This window comes from Arvicanthis niloticus, chromosome 12 (assembly GCF_011762505.2).
Source record: "Arvicanthis niloticus isolate mArvNil1 chromosome 12, mArvNil1.pat.X, whole genome shotgun sequence".
Taxonomy (NCBI): domain Eukaryota; kingdom Metazoa; phylum Chordata; class Mammalia; order Rodentia; family Muridae; genus Arvicanthis; species Arvicanthis niloticus.
In genome coordinates this window covers 7,189,798-7,209,869 of record NC_047669.1, presented here as the reverse complement: position 1 = coordinate 7,209,869, position 20,072 = coordinate 7,189,798, and the positions used below count along the sequence as shown (strand labels likewise).

Sequence of the window (20,072 nt, the reverse complement as noted above, 5' to 3'; positions counted from 1 at the left end):
CAACTTTCAAGAACTCATTGCAGCTATGGTTACTACACAGACCATTACAGAGAGCAGTCCGAAGACAGAATGTACAGAGGAATGGATCATGGAGGCTCCATCCTTTTCTGAGGAGATATTGTGTAGTGATGTGGTGACGATGGGTGAAGTTTTTGGGTGGAGGAGGTTGAGATTCTGGAGGTTGATTCACATAAGGAGATGCTTCCACATCCAAAATATATGACACAGCATAATCACACTTGGTAGAAAAATAAAAATGAACCAAGAACATAGAAGAAAAAAGGCAGGAATTAAGAGGAATGGGAGATGAAAGAGAAGACAGGAATTTGGGAGGGATCTCAAAGATATGTTGGATGTCAAGAGATGGAGTATATGCTTTAAAAATTATCCATGTGTTAGGATTCACCAAGTAAGAGATGACATCAACTTAAGGTATAAGTTAGGTACAGCATTTAGCAGAAGACATATGGATGATATATGTATGTGTGTATGTAAGTACACATGTATGTGTGTGCGTTTGTGCGAGTATGCGTGTGTCGTGTGTGTGTGTGTGTGGTGTGTGTGTGTGTGTGTGTGTGGTTTCAGAGAGACTAGATAGTTTCATGGGTCCAGGTAGTTGACACCAAGCCTGGTAACTGGAGTACATTCCTGGAACACACAAAGTATGAGGAGAGAACAAGTCCGCAAATGTTCTCTCTGTTCCATATTCACTAGCGCAGCAGTCCAATGACAACACACAGATGATTAGCTAAGTCTAATTTTTTAAATTGTTAAATTCATTCATCGTTTCATTTCTATGCATTGGAGTTTTGCTTGTATGTATTTCTGCAGAGTGAATATGCCTGCTATTGCTCATGGGATGTTTATCTTGGTGCCTCAACACTGCTTAACAAAGGAAAGCAGTGTTCTGAATACACCTGACTTACCAAAAGTATTTCCTCTATGCCTTCTGAAGCTCTTCTGGATCTTCTAATTGAATATTCCGATTCAACTTTTGTCTTCCGGTTGCCACGTTTCAGTCTAAAAACCACATTTTAAAATAATTATACTCAAAGATCACCTTTTACAAAACAGAGTTCCTGAAAAGTGCAGATACTTTTCTAAAATTATTCAAATGAATGGATTGGTAACCATCACTTTTCCAGCTGGACTTGAAAATTTTGCCAAGGTAAAATGTACAAAATATAAAGAATAATTGGCTATGTTAACTTCTGGGTGAAGTCCCAGGGCTATAAAACATGAAATTACAACCTGCATTCAGCATTTCCATATAGGTCCTAGATTTGCAGGTCCATATGAATTAACAAACACTACAATCTTTTATTGTGTTCAATATAGTGAAAAGTCTGACAGAGAAGCAAAGTCCTGCTGATTTTTCCCTATGATTATCTCATGGTTTTCACATTTGAAATGGGGATAGGCACGATGACCAGAGAGATATCTCTCTCAATCTCCCTCCCACACACCTCTGTCTTTGTGTGTGTGAGTGCATGTGTGAGTGCATTGTGCTTGTGTTTGTGTGTGTATGTGTCTGTCTGTCTCTCTCTCTCTCTCTCTCTCTCTCTCTCTCTCTCTCTCTCTCTCTCTCTCTGTATAAGTGTGTGTTAAGTGTCAAGATGGATTTGGGTTTTCTATGTATTGCTGCCTGAACCTGTCCTAGTATGAATTCAGGCTGACTAAAACCTTAAGGCAATCCTCATATGTTAAGTTTACCATAAAACAAAGATTAAATTAACAAAAGAAATTGCGTAAGGCAGTCAGAAAACTGAAGAAAAAAATGTTTTAAAGTTCACTTTCATTTAATGTTGCTTTTTAAAGAAAATGAATACAACATGTTGACATGAAAAACTGGTTATGGGGTTCATTTTAATCAAACAACAAAGTATGGATTTCCAAATCTATGCTTTAAAGAAACTCTGATATTAAAAATCTTCTTCTAACATTAACAACAAACAGAATCAGATATTGAATGAAAATCTTTGGTCCATACCAAAAATTACTGATGAATCTGTATAAACTCTATTTAATTGGATAATGGCCTCTCTATCTACTGAAACTATGTCTTGATATCCTAATTAATATATTTATTTGTTCTTCATAGCAACTAAATGAATCTTTTTACTATACCGTGTAAAAAAGAATAAATACTAGTGGAGAGTTCAGTGTTCTATATTTCATAATTGTAAGGATTTTGATAAATCTCATTAAATATTTTCTTGATGATAAATCACATATTGTAAAGAAATGGGTGAGATTGAACTTATACTTATTTATCAGCAGACAACAGTAGCTATAAAATAACGTACTGTCAACAATCATTCACTTCTCCTAATGTGAGAAAACTGCATCAATTATTGGATTCATGAAACTAAGTACAAAACCACTCTATTTAATTTTCTACATCCAATAGTTTTATTCTTGAGACTGCTGTCATTTTTATATGTGGGTGTGTGTGTTTTATGTGAGTCTGTGGCTATTGTGTGTGCATGTTTGTAGTGTGTGTACTGTGTTTGTGTGTGCGTTTGTGCGCACGCGCATGTGGACTTTCTAAATATTCTTCAGTAGATGTCATTTGATGGATAGCTACCTTGACACACTCTACAAGTACTGAGATATAATACAGGTCAAGGAAAAGGTTAGTGCAGAGAAGCAAAACTTTTATGCTTAAACAACCTACACTCAATAACTTTGTGCTATATTGTCATGACACTGTCAAAACATTGTTTACTATTCTAATTTCCAATCAAAACTCCCTTTTACTCCAGCTTCTAGAATGTTAGTTGTCACATGAGTTTGCCAACTGTGGTTGCCTTTTACAAAAATAAAAAAAACAAAAAACAAACAAACAAAAAAAAAACCATGCCCACAGAATGGAAAACATAACATAAGATTGATTATCAGCATCTTATGATCACGGAAGTCTGACGGTGCCATGCTTAAGAAGTATCCAGCATGGTCATCGTTTCTATGAGCATCACTAGGGAGTAACATCTACTGTTAAATATCATGGTGGCCTTACCCATCCTCTTGTCGATTCTCCTCAACAGGAACAGGTTGGTTTTTAGTTTTTTCATGCTGTTTTTGAAGAACTCGGGCTGCAGCACTGCGATTCGGCTTTTCTGCTTCATGCACCACACTGTTCATCAGGTTTTTAGGCACCTCAGTTTGACTCTCATTTGCTGATGTGCACGCCAAACTGCGATTCAGGTTTTGTGATACATGAATTGCACTGTGATTTCCATTTTCGGTAGCACGAACCACCCTTTGATTCTGGTCTTCTGATGCATGCACCCAACGGTCATTCAGCTTTTCTGCTGATTGTAACCTGATGACTTTCTGCTTATCAGCTTCTTCACTGATCTTCAATGAAAATTAATATTAAGAATAAGTGACTTTAATTCTTTTATTTCTCTTAAGGGACAGAGTGTCTTGTCAGTATGTATGTCTGTGTATGGGTGCTTGGGATTCATACCAGCACCATCAGAAGAGCAGCAAGACCTCTAAACTGCTGAGCCATCTCTCCAGCCCAAGTAACTGTTGTGTTTTAATAGACAAAGTTTCCTACATTAATCTTTTCAAGTCACTCATTAGTTTTCCTGTTTTTCCTTTTTTTTTTAAAGTAGAAATGGTTTGTTTAGCTAAATAGTCCAAGTTACAGTCCATTATCACAGGAAAGCCAAAGGAGCAGGAACCTATGGTAGCTAGCCATAGTCCATCCACAGACAGGAACAATGAATGCATGCATGCTAACACTACAGTCAGTCAAGACTGCAATATCCCTGGGCCCAGCCCAAGAATGGTGCAGTCCAAATTCACAGTAAGTCTTTCAAACCCAGTGACCCAAATTCAAAAAAAATCCCTCACAGGAATGACTTCAGGCCAACTTAATCTAGGAATTCTCTCATTGAAGACACATTTCCAAACTGATTCTACATTGTGTCAAGAAGACAATCAAAACTACCCATAAAAATGCACTTATCCTTACTTCCAATAACTTTGAGTACATCCAGAGTTATTCGACAATAGACAGAATACATTATGAAACATTCTTTCTCATAATTCAAATTGCTTCCATATATTTTAGCTGCTAAGTGGAATTTGTATACTGCATTAGATTTTTACATCCATTTGTCAACTGATGTGCATTAAGGCAGTCTCCATCTTTTGGCTATTATGAATAATATTGTCATGAACATCCATAATGTGTGATATATGTTTTTATTTCACCTTGAAATGCATTGAGAAGTGGAACTTTGGGCCCTTGGTTATCATTCATTTTAATTGTTTAGAAATTTACAACATATTTGAAATGTAATATTCAATATTACATCCACTCCAGTTGTATGGGGTGGTTCTATTTCTCCACATCTTCAAGAATCCTTACATTTGCCTTTAAAAAACAGAGTTATAACTACTACAGAAGAATGAAGTGGAATCTACTGGATTAAGTTTACTTTGCTCTAAGTTTAATCATGGTAAATATCTTTTCCTGGTTTTTTGGCAATTTTTGTTTCTTCAGGAAAATATATATTCAAAATATTGAAAGTTTCAAATGGGATTCTTTATCATACTACGGAATACTTCTATATATTTTATGAGTCATTCATGATATGTAAATAAAAATTATGAAAACATGACTTGCGAATCTGTTCAAAATCATGTGTCTGGATTGTTATCTGTGTTTTATCATTTCATTTCTATCATGAAGCTCACAAGTTCTTAGTTTGTGGAAAATCAAGTTATTAATTTATTCTTTCCATAGGCACCATTTTATTGAAAATTTCATTTATGCATATAATGTGTTTTTGTATCAAACTCACTCTCCATTTTCTTACTTCCAGTTGCTCCTATTCCATCCAACTTCAAGATTCTCCCTGTCACCATTTCTGTGTGTGTGAGTTTGTGTGTGTGTATGCATTCCTGTTTGTAGGTAGTCTTGCATGTGTGTCTGTTTCAAAACCCAGGAGTTTAATTAGTGCTGTTCGTGTACGCAAGAGTGTAGCACCATGTACTGGACATGGGTAGCATTGCAGTGGCAGTGTATTTGAAGAAAACTTACAAAACTTGTTCAGCAGCCATTAATTACCAAATAGATTCTCAGACATGGATTGGGCTTTTTGACTGGGTTTTTACTGGCTTCATCTTACACAGGTATTGTGCATGAAGTCATAGCCTCTGTGAGCTCATGTACACACTTCTACCATGTTTAATAAATAAAGTTCTATTGCAGATGTCCACTATCTACTGCTTACACTCCTTTTATCCTCTAATCAATAATCAAAAAATCTTGGGAGGAAAATGAGTGGTATTGATGGTAATACACTCAACAGCTAGCTACTGTTCTCTGTATTAATCACCATCTGCAAAAGGAAATTCCTTCAATGAGGGTTGAGAGATACACTAATCTATGGGTATAAAGATGGGAACGTACGGGACAATTTAGTACAATGATCATTTTGAAAAATAGTACTAGGTCTCCCTTATATCGATGACCATGGCAGTCAGAAAGTTTGGGCCTAGTTTACAATATCATTAATGGATTTCATCTTTTTGAGTGAGTATTAAATCCATGCCATTTATGTCCCTATCACACCAGTGAGCATAACTTGCCAGTTCAATCACAACTAGGGTCTTCATTTTCAAAATCAAGGTTTCAGTGGCATATCTAGGGACTCTTTCTGACACAAAATCATAAAGATGTTCTTGTCTCACAACTTCAAGTTTCACCATTCTAGCTCTTAAATTTACATCCATGAGCTAATTTTTATGGATGGCATGAGGTAAAGAGTTACAATATATAAGTATAATATATATATATATATATATATATATATATATATATATATATATATAAATATGTATATATATGAACAATATATAAGTTCAATATATAATTATGGTCTTTGCACCTTATTCAGCTTTGCCAAATTTCTTTGATCCTTCTCTAAATGCCAACTGACCAAAAATCAGGGTTAATTTTCTGGGCTCTCAATTTTATCCCATCGTCTACAAGCCATTATCAGAGTCTCTTCATGATTAGATTTTAAACAGTAAATGTGAAGATAAGACATTATATGTAACCTAATTTTGTTTCTTTTTCAATAAGTAATTTAACTTTTGCATTTTTCAATGTTAGAATTAACTTAACATTTTTCTGAAAAAATACTGTATTTGATGCTACTGCAAATAGAAGTTTTGTAATTTAATTTTTTGCTGGTGTACAAAAAGAAAACTGATTTCTACAATAAGGTTATATATTGTTAATTTGCCAAACTCACTATTAGTTCATAAGTGTGTTTATGTAAAATATATATTAATATATGTAAATTTATGTAGGCTGCATTATACTTTCCACACATAGAAAACAATTATTTTTCATTTTTATTAGGTATTCTCTTTATTTACATTTCACATGTTGTTCACCTTCCTGGTTTTCTTCCCAGAAACACCCTATCCCTTCTCAGCTACCCCTGCTTCAATGAAGGTGTTCCCCTACCAACCCATGAAATGAAAGCACATCATACCAAAACTTATGGGACACAATGAAAGCAGGGCTAAGGGGAAAATTCATAGCTCTAAAATGCCTTTAAAAGGAAACTGGAGATAAAATATACTGGCAGGTTCACACCACACCTGAAAACACTAGAACAAAAAGAAGCAAAATACACACAGGAATACTCAAAGGCAGGAAATATTCAAACTCAGGCCTGAAATCAACCAAGTCAAAAGAACTATACAAACAATCAACATAACCAGGAGCTGGTTCTGAAACCATCCAGTGGAAAAAGACAGCATTTTCAACAAATGGTGCTGGCTCAACTGGAGGTCCTCATGTAGAAGAATGCGCATTGATCCATTCTTATCTCTTCTACAAACCTCAAGTCCAAGTGGATCAAGAGCCTCCACATAAAACCAGATACACTGAAACTAATAGAGGAGGAAGTAGGAAAGAGCCTGGACCATGTGCACACAGGGGAGAATTTTCTGAACAGATCAATGGCTTATGCTCTAAGATCAACACTAGACAAATGGCACCTCATAAAATTGCAAAGCTTCTTCTGTAAGGCAAAGTGCACTTTCAATAGAACAAAACAGAAAACAACTTTCAAGAACTCATTGCAGCTATGGTTACCTACACAGACATACAGAGAGCAGTCCGAATGACAGAATGTACAGAGGAATGGCTCATGAGGCTCCATCCTTTTCTGAGGAGATATTGGTAGTTGATGGCTGGTGACGATGGGTGAAGTTTTTGGGTGGAGGAGGTTGAGATTCTGGAGGTTGATCACCATTCAGGAGATGGCTCCACATCCAAAAATATATGACCAGCAGTAATCACACTTGGTAGAAAAATTAAAAATGAACAAGAACATAGAGAAAAAAGGAGGAATAAGAGGAATGGGGAGATGAAAGAGAAGACATGAATTTGGGAAGGGATCTCAAAGATATGTTGGATATCAAGAATGGAAGTATATGCTTTAAAAATTTATCCATGTGTTAGATTCACAAGTAAGAGATGACATCAACTTTAAAGTTATTAGCGTTTTAGTGTTACCAGCATTTTAGCAGAATACATACATATGTATGTATGTATGTATGTGTGTGTGTAATTACATATGTATGTGAGCTTGTTTGTGCCAGTATGTGTGTGTGTGTGTGTGTGTGTGTGTGTGTGTGTGTGTGTGTTTCAGAGAGACTAGATAGTTTCATGGGTCCAGGTAGTTGACACCAAGCCTGGTAACTGGAGTACATTTCCTGGAACACACAAAGTATGAGGAGAGAACCAAGTCCCGCAAGTTGTTCTCTCTGTTCCATATTCACTAGAGCAGTCACATGACAACACACAGATGACTAGCTAAGTCTAATTTTTAAATTGTTAAATTCATTCATCGTTTCATTTCTATGCATTGTAGTTTTGCTTGTATGTATTTCTGCAGAGTGAATATGCCTGCTATTGCTCATGGGATGTTACTCTTGGTGCCTCAACACTGCTTGACAGAGGAAAGCAGTGTTCTGAATACACCTGACTTACCAAAAGTATTTCCTCTACGGCCTTCTGAAGCTCTTTTGGATCTTCTATTGAATATTCCAATTCAACTTTTGTCTTCCGGTTGGGATGTTTCAGTCTAAAAACCACATTTTAACATAATTATAATCAAAGGTCACATTTTACAAAACAGAGTTCCTGAAATGTGCAGATACTTTTCTAAAATTATTCAAATGAATGGATTGGTAACCATCACTTTTCCAGCTGGACTTGAAAATTTTGCCAAGATAAAATGTACAAAATGTAAAGAATAATTGGCTATGTTAACTTCTGGGTGAAGTCCCAGGGCTATAAAACATGAAAATTACAACCTGCATTCAGCATTTCCATATAGGTCCTAGATTTTCAGGTCCATATGAATTAACAAACACTACAATCTTTTATTGTGTTCAATATAGTGAAAAGTCTGACAGAGAAGCAAGGTCCTGCTGATTTTTCCCTATGGTTATCTCATGGTTTTCACATTTGAAATGGGGATAGGCACAATGACCAGAGAGATATCTCTCTCAATCTCCCTCCCACACACCTCTCTCTTTGTGTGTGTGAGTGCATGTGTGAGTGCATTGTGCTTGTGTTTGTGTGTGCCTGTGTCTGTGCGTGTGTGTGTGTGTTAAGTGTCAAGATGGATTTGGGTTTTCTATGTATCGCTGCCTGAGCCTGTCCTAGTATGAATTCAGGCTGACCAAAACCTTAAGGCAATCCTCATATCTCAAGTTTACCATAAAACAAAGATTAAATTAACAAAAGAAACTGTGTAAAGCAGTCAGAAAACTGAAGAAAAAAATGTTTTAAAGTTCACTTTCATTTAATGTTGTGATTTAAAGAAAATGAACACAACATGTTGACATGAAAAACTGGTTATGGGGTTCATTTTAACCAAACAACAAAGTATGGATTTCCAAATCTATGCTTTAAAGAAACTCTGATATTAACAATCTTCTTCTAACATTAACAACAAACAGAATCAGATATTGAATGAAAACCTTTGGCCCATATCAAAAATTACTGATGAATCTGTATAAACTCTTTTTAATTGGATAATTACCTCTCTATCTACTGAAACTATGTTTTAATATCCATAGTAAAATATTTATTTGTTTGTTATACAAACTCAAAGGATCTCTTTTCACTATGCTGTGTGAAAAGAATAAATAGAAGTGGAGAGTTCAGTGTTCGATATTTCATAATTTTAAGGATTTTGATAAATTTTACTAAATATTTATTTGATGATAAATCACATATCATAAAGAAATGAGTGAGATTGAACTTAAACTTATTTATCAGCAGAATATAGGAGCTATATAATAACATACTGTCAACAATCATTCACTTCCCCTAATGTGAGAAAACTGCATCAATTTTTGGATCCATGAAACTAAGTGCAAAAGCACTCTATTTAATTTTCTACATCCAATGGTTTTATTCCTGAGACTGCTGTCATTATTATATGTGGGTGTGTGTGTTTTATGAGAGTCTGTGGATATTTTATGTGTGTCCATGTGTGTAGTGTGTGTAGTGTGTGTGTGTTTGTGTGTGTTTGTGTGTGTGTGCACGTGCGTGTGTCTTTCTAAATATTCTTCAGTAGATATCATTTGATGGATAGCTACCTTGACATACTCCACAAGTACTGAGAAATAATATAGGTCAAGGAAAAGGTTAGTGCAGAGAAGCAAAACTTTTATGCTTAAACAATCCACACTCAATAACTTTGTACTATATTGTCAAGACATTGTCAAAACATTGATTGCTATTCTAATTTCCAATCAAACCCCCGTTTTACTCCAGCTTCTAGAATGTTAGTTGTCACATGAGTTTGTCAACTGTGGTTGTCTTTTACAAAAAAAAAAAAAAAAAAAAAAAAACATGTCCACAGAATTGGAAAACATAACATCTGATTGATTATCAGCATCTTATGATCATGGAAGTCTGACGGTGCCATGCTTGAGAAGTATCCAGCATGGTCATTGTTCCTATGAGCATCACTAGGGAGTAACATCTACTGTTAAATATCACGGTGGCCTTACCCATCCTCTTGTCGATTCTCCTCAACAGGAACAGGTTGCTGTTTAGTTTTTCCATGCTGTTTTTGAAGAACTAGGGCTGCAGCACTGCGATTCGGCTTTTGTGCTTCATGCACCACACTGTTCATCAGGTTTTTAGGCACCTCAGTTTGACTCTCATTTGCTGATGTGCACGCCAAACTGCGATTCAGGTTTTGTGATACATGAATTGCACTGTGATTTCCATTATCAGAAGCATGAACCACCCTTTGAATCTGGTTGGTTGCATACGCCCAACGGTCATTCAGCTTTTCTGCTGATTGCAACCTGATGACTTTCTGCTTATCAGCTTCTTCACTGACCTTTAATGAAAATTAATATTAAGAATAAGTGACTTTAATTCTTTTATTTCTCTTAAGGGAAAGAGTGTCTTGTCAGTATGTATGTCTGTGTATGGGTGCTGGGGATTCATACCAGGAACATCAAACATGCAGCAAGACCTCTAAACTGCTGAGCCATCTCTCCAGCCCAAGTAACTGTTGTGTTTTAATATACAAAGTTTCCTACATTAATTTTTTTCAATACACTCATTAGTTTCCTGTTTTTCTTTTTTTTAAATAGGAATGGTATGTTTAGCTAAATAGTCCAAGTTACAGTCCATTATCACAGGAAAGCCAAAGGAGCAGGAACTTGTGGTAGCCAGACAGGAACAATGAATGCATGCATGCTAACACTAGAGTCAGTCAAGACTGCAATATCCCTGGGCCCAGCCCAAGAATGGTGCAGTCCAAATTCACAGTAATTCTTTCAAACACAGAGACCCAAATTCAAAAAATCCCTCAAAGGCCAATTTAATCTAGGAATTTTCTCATTGAAGACACATTTTCAAACTGATTCTTCATTGTGTCAAGAAGACAATCAAAACTACCCATAAAAATGCACTTATCCTTACTACCAATAACTTTGAGTACATCCAGAGTCATTTTACGATAAACACAACACAGTATGAAACATTCTTTCTCATAATCTAAATTGCTTCAATATATTTTAGCTGCTAAGTGGAATTTGTATAGTGCATTAGATTTTTACATCCTTTTGTCAACTAATGTGCATTAAGGCAGTCTCCATCTTTTGGCTATTATGAATAATATTGTCATGAACATCCATCATGTGTGATATATGTTTTTATTTCACTTTGAATTGCACTGAGAAGTGGAACTTTGGGCTCTTGGATATCATTCATTTTAATTGTTTAGAAATTTACAACGTATTTGAAATGTAACATTCAATATTACATCCACTCCAGTTGTGTGGGATGGTTCTATTTCTCCATATCTTCGAGAATCGTTAAATTTGCCTTAAAAAACAGAGTTATAACTACTACAGAAGAATGAAATGGAATCTACTGGATTAAGTTTAATTTGCTCTAAGTATAATCATGGTAAATATCTTTTCCTGGTTTTTTGGCAATTTCTATTTCTTCAGGAAAATATATATTCAAAATATTGAAAGTTTCAAATGGGATTCTTTACCATAATATGGAATATTTCTATATATTTTATAAGACATTCATGATATGTTAATAAAAACTATGAAAACATGACTTGGAAATCTATTCAAAATCATGAGTCTGGATTCTTATCTGTGTTTTATCATTTCATTTCTATCATGAAGCTCACAAGTTCTTAGTTTGTGGAAGCTCAAGTTATCAATTTATTCTTTCCATAGGCACCATTTTATTGAAAAATTCATTTATGCATATAATGTGTTTTTTTTTTTATCAAACTCACTCTCCATTTTCTTGCTTCCAGTTGCTCCTATTCCATCCAACTTCAAGATTCTCCCTGCCCCCATTTCTGTGTGTTTGTATGTTTGTGTGTGTGTAGGTGTGCACGCATACATGTTTGTAGGCAGTCTTGTGTGTATGTCTGTTTCAAAACCCAGGAGTCTAATTAGTGCTGTTTGTGTACGTAAGAGTGTAGAACCATGAACTGGACATGGGTAGAATCACAGTGGCAGCATATTTGAAGGAAAGTTATAAACCTTGTTCAGCAGCCATTGGTTACCAAATAGGTTCTCAGACATGGATTGGGCCTTTTGACTGGGTTTGTACTGGCATCATCTTACATGGGTGTTGTGCATGAAGTCATGGCCACTGTGAGCTCATGTACACAATTCTTCTACCATGGTCAATAAATGAAACTCTATTGCAGATGTCCAACATCTACTGCTTACACTCCTTTTATCCTCTAATCAATAATCAAAAAATCTTGGGAGGAAAATGAGTGGTATTGATGGTAATACACTCAACAGCTAGCTACTGTTCTCTGTATTAATCACCATCTGCAAAAGGAAATTCCTTCAATGAGGGTTGAGAGATACACTAATCTATGGGTATAAAGATGGGAACGTACGGGACAATTTAGTACAATGATCATTTTGAAAAATAGTACTAGGTCTCCCTTATATCGATGATCTTGGCAGTCAGAAAGTTTTGGCCTAGTTTACAATATTATTAACGGATTCCATCTTTTAGAGTGAGTATTAAATCCATGCCATTTATGTCACTATGACATCAGTGGGCATAACTTGCCAGTTCAATCACAACTAGGCTGTTCATTTTCAAAATCAAGGTTTCAGTGGCATATCTATGGACTCTTTCTGACACAAAATCATAAAGATATTCTTGTCTCACAACTTCCAGTTTCACCATTCTAGCTCTTAAATTTACATCCATGAGCTAATTTTTATGGGTGGCATGAGGTAAAGAGTTACAATATATAAGTATTATATATATATTCACATATATATGTATATATATATATAAACAATATATAAGTTCAATATATAATTATTGTCTTTGCACTTTATCCAGTTTTGCCAAATTTCTTTGATCCTTCTCTAAATGCCAACTGACCAAAAATCAGGGTTAATTTTCTGGGCTCTCAATTTTATCCCATCATCTACAAGCCATTATCAGAGTCTCTTCCTGATTAGATTTTAAACAGTAAATGTGAAGATAAGACATTATATGTAACCTAATTTTGTTTCTTTTTCAATAAGTAATTTAACTTTTGCATTTTTCAATGTTAGAATTAACATTTTTCTGAAAAAATACTGTATTTGATGCTTCTGCAAATGGAAGTTTTGTAATTTAATTTTTTGCTGGTGTACAAAAAGAAAACTGATTTCTACAATAAGGTTATATATTGTTAATTTGCCAAACTCACTATTAGTTCATAAGTGTGTTTATGTAAAATATATATATTAATATATATAAATTTATATAGGCTGTATTATATTTTCCACACATAGAAAACAATTCTTTATTTTTCATTTTTATTAGGTATTCTCTTTATTTACATTTCACATGTTATTCCCCTTCCTGGTTTTCTTCCCAGAAACACCCTATCCCTTCTCAGCTACCCCTGCTTCAATGAAGGTGTTCCCCTACCAACCCATGAAATGAAAGCACATCATACCAAAACTTATGGGACACAATGAAAGCAGGGCTAAGGGGAAAATTCATTGCTCTAAAATGCCTTTAAAAGGAAACTGGAGATAAAATACACTGGCAGGTTCACATCACACCTGAAAACACTAGAACAAAAAGAAGCAAAATACACACAGGAATACTCAAAGGCAGGAAATATTCAAACTCAGGCCTGAAATCAACCAAGTCAAAAGAACTATACAAACAATCAACAAAACCGGAAACTGGTTCTGAAACCATCCAGTGGAAAAAGACAGCATTTTCAACAAATGGTGCTGGCTCAACTGGAGGTCCTCATGTAGAAGAATGCGCATTGATCCATTCTTATCTCTTCTACAAACCTCAAGTCCAAGTGGATCAAGAGCCTCCACATAAAACCAGATACACTGAAACTAATAGAGGAGGAAGTAGGAAAGAGCCTGGACCATGTGCACACAGGGGAGAATTTTCTGAACAGATCAATGGCTTATGCTCTAAGATCAACACTAGACAAATGGCACCTCATAAAATTGCAAAGCTTCTTCTGTAAGGCAAAGTGCACTTTCAATAGAACAAAACAGAAAACAACTTTCAAGAACTCATTGCAGCTATGGTTACCTACACAGACATACAGAGAGCAGTCCGAATGACAGAATGTACAGAGGAATGGCTCATGAGGCTCCATCCTTTTCTGAGGAGATATTGGTAGTTGATGGCTGGTGACGATGGGTGAAGTTTTTGGGTGGAGGAGGTGTAGATGCTGGAAGTTGATCACCATTCAGGAGATGGCTCCACATCCAAAAATATATGACCAGCAGTAATCACACTTGGTAGAAAAATTAAAAATGAACAAGAACAAAGAGAAAAATAGGAGGAATAAGAGGAATGGGGAGATGAAAGAGAAGACATGAAGTTGGGAAGGGACCTCAAAGATATGTTGGATGTCAAGAATGGGAGTATATGCTTTAAAAATTTATCCATGTGTTAGATTCACAAGTAAGAGATGACATCAACTTTAAAGTTTTTAGAGTTTTAGTGTTATCAGCATTTTAGCAGAATACATACATATGTATGTATGTATGTATGTGTGTGTGTGTTTGTGCATTCCTGCGTGCATGTATGCATGTGTGTGTGTGTGCTGTGTGTGTGTGTGTATGTATGTATTTCAGACAGACAAGATAGTTTCAAAGGCACAGGTAATTGACACCAAGCCTGGTAACTGGAGTACATTTCCTGGAACACACAAAGTATGAGGAGAGAACCAAGTCCCGCAAGTTGTTCTCTCTATTCCATATTCACTAAAGCAGTCACATGACAACACAGAGATGATTAGCTAAGTCTAATTTTTAAATTGTTAAATTCATTCATCGTTTCATTTCTATGCATTGGAGTTTTGCTTGTATGTATTTCTGCAGAGTGAATATGCCTGCTATTGCTTATGGGATGTTTCTCATGGTGCCTCAAGTATTCCTATACAACACTGCTTGACAAAGGAAAGCAGTGTTCTGAATACACCTGACTTACCAAAAGTATTTTATCCATGATCGCCCGAGGCTCTTCTGAATCTTCTATTGAATATTCTGATTCAACTTTTGTCTTCGGGTTGCCATGTTTCAGTCTGAAAACCACATTTTAAAATAATTATACTCAAAGATCACCTTTTACAAAACAGAGTTCCTGAAATGTGCAGATACTTTTCTAAAATTATTCAAATGAATGGATTGGTAACCATCACTTTTCTAGCTGGACTTGAAAATTTTGCCAAGATAAAATGTACAAAATGTAAAGAACAATTGGCTATGTTAACTTCTGGGTGAAGTCCCAGGGCTATAAAACATGAAAATTACAACCTGCATTCAGCATTTCCATATAGGTCCTAAATTTTCAGGTCCATATGAATTAACAAACACTACAATCTTTTATTGTGTTCAATATAGTGAAAAGTCTGACAGAGAAGCAAAGTCCTGCTGATTTTTCCCTATGATTATCTCATGGTTTTCACATTTGAAATGGGGATAGGCACGATGACCAGAGAGATATCTATCTCAATCTCCCTCCCACACACCTCTCTCTTTGTGTGTGTGAGTGCATGTGTGAGTGCATTGTGCTTGTGTTTCTGTGTGCCTGTGTCTGTCTCTCTGTGTGTGTGAGTTACATGTCAAGATGTATTTGGGTTTTCTATGTATTGCTGACTGAGCCTGTCCTAGTATGTATTTAGGCTGACTAAAACCTTAAGGCAATCCTCATATGTTAAGTTTACCATAAAACAAAGATTAAATTAACAAAAGAAATTGCGTAAGGCAGTCAGAAAACTGAAGAAAAAAATGTTTTAAAGTTCACTTTCATTTAATGTTGCGTTTTAAAGAAAATGAATACAACATGGTGACATGAAAAACTGGTTATGGGGTTCATTTTAATCAAACAACAAAGTATGAATTTAAAAATCTATGCTTTAAAGAAACTCTGATATTAACAATCTTCTTCTAACATTAACAACAAACAGAATCAGATATTGAATGAAAATCTTTGACCCATATCAAAAATTACTGATGAATCTGTATAAACTCTTTTTAATTGGATAATGGCCTCTGTATCTACTGAAACTATGTTTTGATATCCTAATTAATATATTCATTAGTTCTTCATACCAACTAAATGGATCTTTTTACTATACTGTGTGAAAGGAATAAATAAAAGTGGAGAGTTCAGTGTTCTATATTTCATAATTGCAAGGATTTTGATAAATCTCATTAAATATTTTCTTGATGATAAATCACATATTGTAAAGAAATGGGTGAGATTGAACTTATTTATCAGCAGACAACAGTAGCTATAAAATAACATTCTGTCAACAATCATTCACTTCCCCTAATGTGAGAAAACTGCATCAATTATTGGATCCATGAAACTAAGTGCAAAACCACTCTATTTAATTTTCTACATCCAATAGTTTTATTCTTGAGACTGCTGTCATTTTTATATGTGGGTGTGTGTGTTTTATGTGAGTCTGTGGCTATTGTGTGTGCATGTTTGTAGTGTGTGTACTGTGTGTGTGTTTGTGCGCGCACGCGTGTGGACTTTCTAAATATTCTTCAGTAGATGTCATTTGATGGATAGCTACCTTGACACACTCTACAAGTACTGAGATATAATACAGGTCAAGGAAAAGGTTAGTGCAGAGAAGCAAAACTTTTATGCTTAAACAACCCACACTCAATAACTTTGTGCTATATTGTCAAGACACTGTCAAAACACTGTTTGCTATTCTAATTTCCAATCAGAACTCGCTTTTACTCCAGTTTCTAGAATGTAAGTTGTCACATGAGTTTGCCAACTGTGGTTGTCTTTTACAAAAAAAACCATGTCCACAAAATTAAAAAACATAACATAAGATTGATTATCAGCATCTTATGATCATGGAAGTCTGACGGTGCCATGCTTAAGAAGTATCCAGCATGGTCATCGTTCCTATGATCATCACTAGGGAGTAACATCTACTGTTAAATATCACGGTGGCCTTACCCATCCTCTTGTCGATTCTCCTCAACAGGAACAGGTTGCTCTTTAGTTTTTCCATGCTGTTTTTGAAGAACTCGGGCTGCAGCACTGCGATTCGGCTTTTGTGCTTCATGCACCACACTGTTCATCAGGTTTTTAGGCACCTCAGTTTGACTCTCATTTGCTGATGTGCACGCCAAACTGCGATTCAGGTTTTGTGATACATGAATTGCACTGTGATTTCCATTGTCGGAAGCACGAACCACCCTTTGATTCTGGTCTTCTGATGAATGCACCGAACTGTCATTTAGCTTTTGTACTGATTGTAACCTGATGACTTTCTGCTTATCAGCTTCTTCACTGATCTTTAATGAAAATTAATATTAAGAATAAGTGACTTTAATTCTTTTATTTCTCTTAAGGGAAAGAGTGTCTTGTCAGTATGTATGTCTGTGTATGGGTGCTGGGGATTCATACCAGGACCATCAGAAGAGCAGCAAGACCTCTAAACTGCTGAGCCATCTCTCCAGCCCAAGTAACTGTTGTGTTTTAATAGACAAAGTTTCCTACATTAATTTTTTTCAATACACTCATTAGTTTTCCTGTTTTTCTTTTTTTAACGTAGAAATGGTTTGTTTAGCTAAATACTCCAAGTTACAGTCCATTATCACAGGAAAGCCAAAGGAGCAGGAACCTATGGTAGCTAGCCATAGTCCATCCACAGACAGGAACAATGAATGCATGCATGCTAACACTACAGTCAGTCAAGACTGCAATATCCCTGGGCCCAGCCCAAGAATGGTGCAGTCCAAATTCACAGTAAGTCTTTCAAACCCAGTGACCCAAATTCAAAAAATCCCTCACAGGAATGACTTCAGGCCAACTTAATCTAAGAATTTTCTCATTGAAGACACATTTCCAAACTGATTCTACTTTGTGTCAAGAAGACAATCAAAACTACCCATAACAATGTACTTATTCTTACTATCAATAACTTTGAGTACATTCAAAGTTATTGGACAATAAACACAATATAGTATGAAACATTCTTTCTCATAATCCAAATTGCTTCAATATATTTTAGCTGCTAAGTGGAATTTGTATAGTGCATTAGATTTTTACATCCTTTTGTCAACTAATGTGCATTAAGGCAGTCTCCATCTTTTGGCTATTATGAATAATATTGTCATGAACATCCATAATGTGTGATATATGTTTTTATTTCACCTTGAAATGCACTGAGAAGTGGAACTTTGGGCCCTTGGATGTCATTCAATTTAATTGTTTAGAAATTTACAACATATTTGAAATGTAATATTCAATATTACATCCACTCCAGTTGTATGGGGTGGTTCTATTTCTCCACATCTTCAAGAATCCTTACATTTGCCTTTAAAAAACAGAGTTATAACTACTACAGAAGAATGAAATGGAATCTACTGGATTAAGTTTACTTTGCTCTAAGTTTAATCATGGTAAATATCTTTTCCTGTTTTTTGGCAATTTCTATTTCTTCGGGAAAATACATATTTAATATATTGAGAGTTTCAAATGGATTCTTTATCATACTATGGAATATTTCTATACATATTATTAGACATTTATGATATGTAAATAAAGATTATGAAAACATGACTTGTAAATCTATTCAAAATATTGTGTCTGGTTTCTCATCTGTATTTTCTCATTTTATTTCTATCATGAAGCTCACAAGTTCTTAGTTTGTGGAAGCTCAAGTTATCAATTTACTCTTTCCATAGGCACCATTTCATTGAAAAATTCATTTATGCATATCATGTGTTTTTTATCAAACTCACTCTCCATTTTCTTGCTTCCAGTTGCTCCTATTTTATCCAACTTCAAGATTCTCCCTGCCCCCATTTCTGTGTCTTTGTGTTTGTGTGTGTGAGTTTGTGTTTGTGTGTGTGTGTGCAAGCATACCTGTTTGTAGATAGTCTTGCATTTGTGTCTGTTTCAAAACCCAAGAGTCTAATTAGTTCTGTTTTTGTACACAAGAGTGTAGAATCATCTACTGGACATGGGTAGCTTTGCAGTGGCAGCATATTTGAAGAAAATTTACTCAAACTTGTTCAGCAGCCATTAATTACCATATATATTCTCAGACATGGATGGGGCTTTTTGACTGGGATTTTGGCTGGTTTCATCTTATACAGGTGTTGTGCATAAAGTCATAGCCTCTGTGAGCTCATGTGTGCAATTGTCCTACTGTGATCAATAAAGAAAACATTATTGCACCCTTTTGGCTGGGGTAGAAACTAGCTGGTCTGCTCCTGTAAAGACACCATATCCTGAGCCATCCTAGAGCAACCACTCCACACAGAGCATCAAAGGAAACACTGCACTCAGAGCAGCGAATTTCAGGATTCCAGAGGAAGCCTGAATCCCAGAAATTCTTCCACCCAGCAGCTCAGGATCACAGGATCACAGAGACATCTGGACTCTGAGGAGGTCTGACGCAAGCAAAATAACTGGAAAGAGAGGCTCAACTCAGAGACAATGAGTGCAGGTAGCATTAGAGTTAAGCACATGGCAAAAGACAAGTGTAAGAACATAAGCAACAGAAACTAATTTACTTGGCATCATCAGAACCAAATTCTTCCACCATAGCAATCCCTGGACACCTCATCTCACTGAAAAAGCAGGATTCAAATTTAAAATCACTTCTCATGATGATGATAGATGACTTTAGGAAGGGCATAAATAACTCCCTTAAACAAGTACAGGAGAACACAGGTAAACAGGTAGAAGCCCTTAAAGAGGAAAAACAAAAATCCTTTAAAGAATTGCAAAAAAAAAAAAAAAAAAAAAAAAAAACCCACAAGCAAACAGGTGAAAGAATTAAACAAAACCATCCAGGATCTAAATATGGAAGTAGAAACAATAAAGAAATCTCAAAAAAAGACTACTCTGGAGATAGAAAACCTAGAAAAGAGATCAGGAGTCACAGATGCAAGCATCACCAACAGAATACAAGAGATAGAAGAGAGAATCTCATATGCAGGAGATACCATGGAAAACATTGACACAACTGTCA

The 20,072-nt window shown here is 35.5% G+C and overlaps 1 protein-coding gene across 1 annotated transcript in view; it reads right to left on the bottom strand.

Moving 5' to 3' along the window:
• The window catches only part of LOC117717993 (uncharacterized), a 148,712-nt gene that overhangs the window by 104,363 nt on the left and 24,277 nt on the right, over positions 1-20,072 (bottom strand). Inside the window, exons 6-11 of the mRNA XM_076911165.1 lie at positions 17,042-17,382; positions 15,044-15,137; positions 10,072-10,409; positions 8,033-8,126; positions 3,020-3,360; positions 927-1,020 (exon numbers count right to left, since the gene is read on the bottom strand). Of these exons, the coding sequence (XP_076767280.1) occupies positions 927-1,020; positions 3,020-3,360; positions 8,033-8,126; positions 10,072-10,409; positions 15,044-15,137; positions 17,042-17,382 (1,302 nt within the window). The remainder of the gene's footprint in view (positions 1-926; positions 1,021-3,019; positions 3,361-8,032; positions 8,127-10,071; positions 10,410-15,043; positions 15,138-17,041; positions 17,383-20,072) is intronic.